The 8283-nt window shown below is 47.7% G+C and overlaps 1 protein-coding gene across 3 annotated transcripts; it reads right to left on the reverse strand.

The window, feature by feature from the left end:
- Positions 1–2524: 2524 nt before the first annotated feature.
- On the reverse strand, positions 2525–7803 carry MRPL52 (mitochondrial ribosomal protein L52). Of its 3 annotated transcripts, XM_005882260.2 has the most exons (5): positions 7720–7803; positions 7576–7633; positions 7435–7502; positions 3085–3149; positions 2525–2706 (listed from the first exon to the last, which is right to left on the reverse strand). In XM_005882260.2, the coding sequence occupies exons 1-5, from the start codon at positions 7745–7747 to the stop codon at positions 2554–2556; spliced, it is 372 nt and encodes a 123-aa protein (XP_005882322.1). In that variant the 5' UTR covers positions 7748–7803; the 3' UTR covers positions 2525–2553. The 3 variants fall into 3 exon arrangements, with proteins under 3 accessions (XP_005882322.1, XP_014385441.1, XP_005882324.1); XM_014529955.1 differs by lacking the exons at positions 7435–7502; positions 7720–7803; XM_005882262.2 differs by lacking the exons at positions 7435–7502; positions 7576–7633; positions 7720–7803 and adding an exon at positions 6075–6162.
- Between the last annotated feature and the right edge of the window lie 480 nt (positions 7804–8283).

Consider the following 8283-nt stretch of genomic DNA (forward strand, 5'->3'; position numbering starts at 1 on the left):
CGGGGCCCAGCCTGGGGGTCGCGCCGCCCCTCCCTCGGACGCCTTTGTCTCCCGGAGGCACCGAGCTGGGATTGTTGGAGAGCTGTCCGCTGGGAGAGGAGGCGCTGGTTCCCGAGCGCGCCTGTCTGCTCGTCGCCTCCCCTCCGTTCTCTGGTCTTTCTTCTGCTTAGTCGGCGAACTAGATGGCGAGCCCTCTCTTGCTCTCTCCTCTGGTCCCTCCCTTTATCCCACAGCCTCTCCTCCCGCCCACGCCCCAATGCCCTCCTTTCCCGGTGCGGACGTGGTTGTTTCAGCCTGAATCCAATTACAGCCAAGAGCCCGGTAAAAAAAAACCAAAAAAAGGAAAAACCAAACCTAAGTTGACTTTCTGTGGTAAAGGCTGCCATCTCCAGGGGTTGAGGCCACAGCCGAGGGCGAGGAACTGTGAGTGTGTGTGTGTGTGTGTGTGTGTGTGGGGGGGGCGGGGGGGGGGTCCAAGGGGACGGGATGTGGGAGACTTTCCCCCCCAGGCATATTTTGGATGGCTCGATTCCTCTGGTATTCAGCGTTTGCCTCACCTCAGATGGGAAGTACTGGGAGGCTCAGTGGCTGGGGCAAACAAGTTCAGAGTCTGGGATGTGGTGGGGGGTCTTCCATGTCCTGAGACCTGGGTTAGGGGATTGTCTGTTGGGACCTGTGACTAAACCAAATTGAATCTTTGTCTCCTATTCTTGACAACCACCTCTGTCCCTGTTGCAAACAAACAAACAAAAACAATATCAGCCCTAGCCAGTTTGGCTCAGTGGATAGAGCATTGGCCTGTGGACTGAAGGGTCCCGGGTTCGATTCTGGCCAAGGGCACGTGCCCGGGTTGCCAGCTCGATCCTCAGAGCAGGGCGTGCAGGAGGCAGCTGATCACTGATTCTCATCATTGATGTTTCTCTCTCTCGCCCTCTCTGAAATCAATAGAAAAAAACCCAACCGACCAAACAAACAAAAACACACACACAACAATATCAAAACCCAACTACCCATCAACAAACCTCACAACCACACTGGATGGGGGGGAGGGTCCCATCCTTGTAGAAAAACAAATGTGCTCCCTTTACAATGCCACTTGCAATCTGACTGATCCTTAAATTAGAACTGGTTGGGGAGGAGAGGGGTGCAAGGCCATGGACAATGGGTAAAGGCAAATCAAGTTTGGTGCAATTGTTAGAAGGGAGATTGGAAGTTGGAACTTCAGGATTTAATTCCTTATCCTGGAAAAGGAGGCAGTTCCTTCAAGGGTAAAATCTCCTTCAAGGACAGACTAGTCTCTGAGAACAAAAGGTGGAGGTATGCAGGGAAGGGGGAGGGCAGGCTAAAGCTGAGAAAGGGAGACAGATAAGAGGTTGAGAACTAGATCTGGAAAGGCAGAACAACAAGCAGGAAAAGTGTGGGAGACAGAAAACTCAACCATCAGCGAAATCTAAGACCCAAGAATTACATTGGTCAGAGAGAGGGGAAGGGAAGGAGGTATTGGGGGGAAGAAGGGAGGGAAAGAAAGCAAGGGAAGGAATAACTGGGAGGCTGGACAGAAATTAGGTCAGGTAAGAAACTCCAGAAATCCTAGAGATCCAGGAACTAACACAAGTTTGTGACATGAAAATGGGAAAAAAAGTCCAGTGTTCTGTATTGTAATGAGAGCAAAGGTTTTTCCACACAGAATCCACGAGCAATAAAATGAAAGTTTTGCCCAGCCAGCGTGGCTCAGTTGGTTGAGTTGTCCCTTGCACCAAGAAGTGGTCCCACGTTTGATTCCTGTCAGAGCACATGCTTGGGTTTCAGGCTTGATCCCCAATAGGGGGCGTACAGGAGGCAGCCCATTGATGCTACTCTCTCTAAAAGGTTTCCTGGGCCTTGGGGGGCAGCTAACATGTACCCCTCACACTGTTTTGGGAGGTATATGGGATATCCCTAACCCACAAGGCTGTTTTGGGGGTGGAGTATCTCCAGGGCCCCCTATGTAAATTGGGGCCAGGAGGACAGTCCTCTCTCCAATTTCTAGGATTCAATCAGAACCAGGGAAACCTCAAGATCCAAATCTTTAGAACATGCAACACCCAAGTCTGGTTCTTCCCATGTCAGCCTTGCCAGTGTTGGTATCCTCTTGGGCCATGTATCTGGTTTAGAAAAACTGACACCAGTTGCTTGCCAAGAAATGGACCTCAGCTGGAAAGTCTTTTTCATCGAAACATTTATTAAACGTGTAACTGGATGCAGACTGAGCTGTGTATAGGTTTTTCAAGGCTTGAATGGTGGCTAAGACCAAGTAAACCGCGGCCCCCTTTTCATGTTTGCAGAGCAGTAACTGCTCAAAGTTGGGCCAGTCCTAAGACCTGCAAAGGAGGGGTAAATATCCCAGAGCAAGATACGCCTGAACTGGAAGGGAGCCGGGGTGAGGGCCTGTAGCCAGCCCTTCCAGGCAGTGCTCTCACAGCCTGTTCTTCCTGGGGTCCAAGCTCTTTTGCTCTGAAGATGGATGGGGAACAACAACAACAAATGCTGGGAAAAAGAGATAGGAGTTGCTTTTTATTGACGTGGTAGTGGGCTCTTCAGAGCAGCCCCTTTAGGTTTAAGAGCATTTTTCTTCTTCTGTTCTTCTTCCTGCAACTTCTCCTGCTGCCTGAGCTGCCATGCCTGTAATCCAGCATCCATTTCCTGTGACAGCAGTACAACTCGTCTCTGAAACAGACAGGAAAACAGTGTAAATAACATCTGGGGCTTGAGCTCTGCACCATATATCCTTTCATTCACAGATCAAAGTCAGAGGTTTCAGCTGGAAAATGACACTGCTGACTAGGGAAGGGGTGGGGCCAGGTCCTGGGATGGGAAGTGGGGAAGACAGTAAAATGTGTGGCAGAATGTCTACTACCGGTTCCTGCCCTAGGAGTACCCCCTCTATTCCTTCCTTCTCACAGTACTGTTAAAATCTTGACTGTTAAAACAGTGTGAGGGGTACATGTTAGCTTAGGTGTCAACACAGCTCAAGACAAATTACAGTTTAAACTTTGTCCCTCAGATTACATGCAGGATGCCCTGGATGGGGCTCTAGCAACTCACTGCAAATTTTTCTCTTTGGGCTTGTCTTCGAAGCTGGCCTTTCATCGGAGGAGCAGGACGGCCATCTGGAGATAGAAGTGAGAGAAAAATCAAATGTTAGAGATGGCCTGTAGCACCTTGCGAAAGCAGACAGAAATGAGGGAAAAAACAGTTTCTAGCTCCTCGCTTCCATTTCACACCCACTGAAAAATTTCCCTAAAACAAGTTCCTCATCTTCAAGGGTGAAGTATGCCAGAACCACCAAGAATAAGCTCCTGGGCATGTTCCTATTGTATTTCACTCACCCCTCATCAGCCTGGAGTTCAAGGTTCTTTGCAATGCTGAACCACCTGTTTTATCTTCATAAAGCCCCCATTCAAGCAAACTGATCACTGTTCTACTCACCTCGAATCTTTGCTAAATTCCACCTAACTCCATAACAAACACCTCTTGCCTTTCCTTCCAGGCAAATTCTCATCCTTAGGCCCACCTCAAGCCCAATCTGTCCCAGAAACCCTTCTCTAACCTCTTAAAACTCTCTTCTGAAAGACGTGCATATTACAATTTACAATAGCTAAGATTTGGAAACAGCCTAAGTGCCCATCAGCAAAGACATGGATTAAAAAACTGTGGTACATCTACACAATGGAATACTACGCTGCTGTAAAAAAGAAGGAACTCTTACCATTTGCAAGAGCATGGTTGGAACTGGAGAGCATTATGCTAGGCGAAATAAGCCAGTAGGAGAAAGTTAAATATCACATGATCTCACTCATTTGTGGAATATAGTGAACAACATAAACTAAAGAACCAAAAGATCCAGAGACAGAGAAGCATTGAACTGACTGTTAAACCTCAGAGGGAAGGTGGGGTTAGGAGATCAAAGGACTTGTATGCATGTATATAAGCATTACCAATGGGCACAGACACGGGGGAGGGGGGGTGGGGGCAGGGGCGGGGGGGGGGGGGACTTGAAATGTCAGGGGGACCACTCTATAAAGGAAAATTGTATATGTTTCTCATCACAATAAAAAAGAAAAAAAAAGAAGTATATATCACTCATTTAATACTCATCTATTTGCCTTGGGACAGTTATTGTACTATTGTTTTTAACCTTATTTAGCCATCTCAAATCGTTTTGGAAAGGAGCAGAGCACTAAAGTGTTATCATTTAATTTTTAAAATGTCCATGCTTTGTTTTCCCAGCTAGACTTTAAGTTCCTTGGGATCAGGAACTAAGCTTTCACTATAGTGTAGGCACATAATAAAAATTTCATAAATATCTGCAGACTTGCTACAAACTATCTCAAATGGTTTATAATGGAGTTGATAAGAAAGGGCATTTTCAACAAAGAAATAAACAGAGTGAACTCTCCGCCCAAATGTTTGAAGGCAAGAGAGGAAAGATATTATTTATCAGTAAAGGGAACCAATGTTGTGTATGCCAGGTGTTTACATTGGTCGTTTCATTTTATCCTTCCAAGAACCATATGAGATAGGTATTTTTTACAGATGTGGAAACTGAGAGAAACAATTAAGTAACCTGACCAAGACCCACAACCTTAGCAAGTAGAGAAGCCTGGATTAAGAATCAATTCCAGCCCTAGCCAGTTTGGCTCAGTGGATACAGCATCGGCCCCTGAAGACTGAAAGTTCCTGGGTTTGATTCCGATTCCGGTTCCGGTGAAGGGAACGTACCTTGGTAGCAGGCTCAATCCCCAGCCCTGGTTGGGTATGTCTAGGAGGCAACCAATTGATGTATCTCTCTTACATAGATGTTTCTCTCTCTCTGTCTCTCCCCTTCCCTTCCACCATCTCTAAAAAAAAATCAATGGAAAAATATGCTCAGGTGAGGATTAACAACCAAAAAAGAATAAATTCCAGAGTCTTTCCAATATTCCATACTACTTCAAGAAGATCCTAGGCTTCCTACAGTAAATAACAAGTAGAAAAAATCTTCACCATCCTCCGATTAAGCAAAATCATACTCCTGTAAAATCCAATAGGGTATTAATACTCAGGCCTCTGTGCTGTTGAAGGGGGACTGGCCTCTGCCCTGTTCTAGTTCTGGCTTTGCTCTTACCTCGTGGGTGATCACAGGCAATTCACATTTCTAGGCCTCAATTTTCCTATCTGTAAACTGGAGTCCTATACGGGCATGAGGTGTGGCTTCAATTTTTCAAAGCTTCTCACTCCTAGGGCTAATATTTCTTTTATTTTTATTTTACTTTGTTGTTTTTTATTTTCTTTCTTTCTTTTCTTTTTTTTTTTTTTTAAGTAAAGGGAAGAGCCCGGCCTGTGTGGTTCAGTAGCTGAGCATCGACCTATGAACCAGAAGGCCACGCTGGATTCCGGGGAGGTTGGATTCCTGGTCTTCAGGGCACATGCCCGGGTTGGGCTCCGTCCTCAGTGGGGGGTGCGCAGGAGGCAGCCAATCAATTATTCTCTCTCATCACTGATGTTTCTATCTCTCTCTCCCTCTCCTTTCATCTCTGAAATCATAAAAAAAGTATCTTTTTTTTTTTTTAAATAATAAAGGGAAGAGACCTTTCTGAAGGGCGGCCACCATCCTCACTATTCACTTTTCTACTCTTCTCTCTGTGATGCTCATTTTGGCAGCCTTTCCAGGAGCTCTCCCTGCATTTGGTACCAAATTCTCAATAATGCACTCAGCACGGAGAACTTTCTAAGACCCACACCACCTTTGAGAAACAGGAAAGTCTTTTCACTCTCTCCCCTGGCGGGGCGCCCCCAGTCAGAACTGTCTTCTGCTGATCTGCACAAGCCTAAAAGAGCCTGTCTAGCTTTATTTCCCACTGGCCTAGTTTACTTTACAAAATAAACAACAGGGCTTCTTCCCCCTGTAAAGTTCAATACCTTGTTCACTCGGACACACCGCCACCCTGACACCCCCGGCCCCACCCCCGGCTCCACCCGCTCCCCGCAGGGGCGTTCTCTCCGGGTGACACGGTCCGAGGCAGAGTTAACTCTCCAAGGAGATGCGCGCTCACCCGCGTACGACCAGTCTGGGAGCTCCGTCAGGGGCCCGTAGCCCGAGGGGTTGGCAGCCATGCCCTGCCTGGGAGGAGAAAAACCGTTCGGTTATAGCAGGCTCAATCCCCAGCCCTGGTTGGGTATGTCTAGGAGGCAACCAATTGATGTATCTCTCTTACATAGATGTTTCTCTCTCTCTGTCTCTCCCCTTCCCTTCCACCATCTCTAAAAAAAAATCAATGGAAAAATATGCTCAGGTGAGGATTAACAACCAAAAAAGAATAAATTCCAGAGTCTTTCCAATATTCCATACTACTTCAAGAAGATCCTAGGCTTCCTACAGTAAATAACAAGTAGAAAAAATCTTCACCATCCTCCGATTAAGCAAAATCATACTCCTGTAAAATCCAATAGGGTATTAATACTCAGGCCTCTGTGCTGTTGAAGGGGGACTGGCCTCTGCCCTGTTCTAGTTCTGGCTTTGCTCTTACCTCGTGGGTGATCACAGGCAATTCACATTTCTAGGCCTCAATTTTCCTATCTGTAAACTGGAGTCCTATACGGGCATGAGGTGTGGCTTCAATTTTTCAAAGCTTCTCACTCCTAGGGCTAATATTTCTTTTATTTTTATTTTACTTTGTTGTTTTTTATTTTCTTTCTTTCTTTTCTTTTTTTTTTTTTTTAAGTAAAGGGAAGAGCCCGGCCTGTGTGGTTCAGTAGCTGAGCATCGACCTATGAACCAGAAGGCCACGCTGGATTCCGGGGAGGTTGGATTCCTGGTCTTCAGGGCACATGCCCGGGTTGGGCTCCGTCCTCAGTGGGGGGTGCGCAGGAGGCAGCCAATCAATTATTCTCTCTCATCACTGATGTTTCTATCTCTCTCTCCCTCTCCTTTCATCTCTGAAATCATAAAAAAAGTATCTTTTTTTTTTTTTAAATAATAAAGGGAAGAGACCTTTCTGAAGGGCGGCCACCATCCTCACTATTCACTTTTCTACTCCTCTCTCTGTGATGCTCATTTTGGCAGCCTTTCCAGGTGCACGGAGAACTTTCTAAGACCCATCCTTTGAGAAACAGGAAAGCCTGTTCACTCTCTCCCCTGGCGGGGCGGGGCCCCCCAGTCAGAACTGTCTTCTGCTGATCTGCACAAGCCTAAAAGAGCCTGTCTAGCTTTATTTCCCACTGGCCTAGTTTACTTTACAAAATAAACAACAGGGCTTCTTCCCCCTGTAAAGTTCAATACCTTGTTCACTCGGACACACCGCCACCCTGACACCCCCGGCCCCACCCCCGGCTCCACCCGCTCCCCGCAGGGGCGTTCTCTCCGGGTGACACTGTCCGAGGCAGAGTTAACTGTCCGAGGAGATCCGCGCTCACCCGCGTACGACCAGTCTGGGAGCTCCGTCAGGGGCCCGTAGCCCGAGGGGTTGGCAGCCATGCCCTGCCTGGGAGGAGAAAAACCGTTCGGTTACGACTCGGCACAGCTCTGGACCCCATCTTCCCCAAACCCACACTCACTGGAGTCTCCACTGGCCACCCGCCCGAGCCGCCGCGCTGCCGTGCAGCCTCCGGACACCTGCGGGGAAAGCAGGGCAGAGGGGAGAGAGAGGCCGTGCTGCCAGCCCTGGGGTCCCAGACCCCCCGCCCCCCGCGCCCACTTACTAAAGAGCAGAGCACCTAGAGCAGCCATGCTGCGGGCCAGGGACCGGAAGTGGGCGTGGCCTCGGAAAGTGGGCGTGGCATCAGTGGCCACGCGCTACTCCTCGGGGGAAGTAGGAAGCCGCCATCTTGAACCTGGTTTTCAATCACGGGCCCCGCCATCTTGGGTCGTTGTACGGAAGAGAAGGACGAAATTGCGGCTGGGACTTTGGAGCAGATCGGTCGATCATCGTATGCATCCTCGGTGGTGGAGACTCCCTCAGTGGGAGTTGTGTCCTCTGAACTGTTTCTACGACTTCCCTGCAGCGGTTATTTGAAATTTATATTTTATATCTCAGCGGAGTACCATACACGTTACCATATACTATCCCTCATCACTGTAACATATTTTTCCCAGCCTAAGAGTCAAACCTAGAGAGAATCAGAAAGTTCGGGCTTCAGTTTTCACTCATTTATCCAGCAGAGACAGTTTTTAAAGTATGCTTTTTAAAAATATATATATATTTATTTATTGATTTCAGAGAGGAAGGGAGAGGGGAGAGAGAGAAACATCAATGATGAGAGAGA

This window comes from Myotis brandtii, unplaced genomic scaffold (genome assembly GCF_000412655.1).
Source record: "Myotis brandtii unplaced genomic scaffold, ASM41265v1 scaffold70, whole genome shotgun sequence".
Classification (NCBI taxonomy): Eukaryota; Metazoa; Chordata; class Mammalia; order Chiroptera; family Vespertilionidae; genus Myotis; species Myotis brandtii.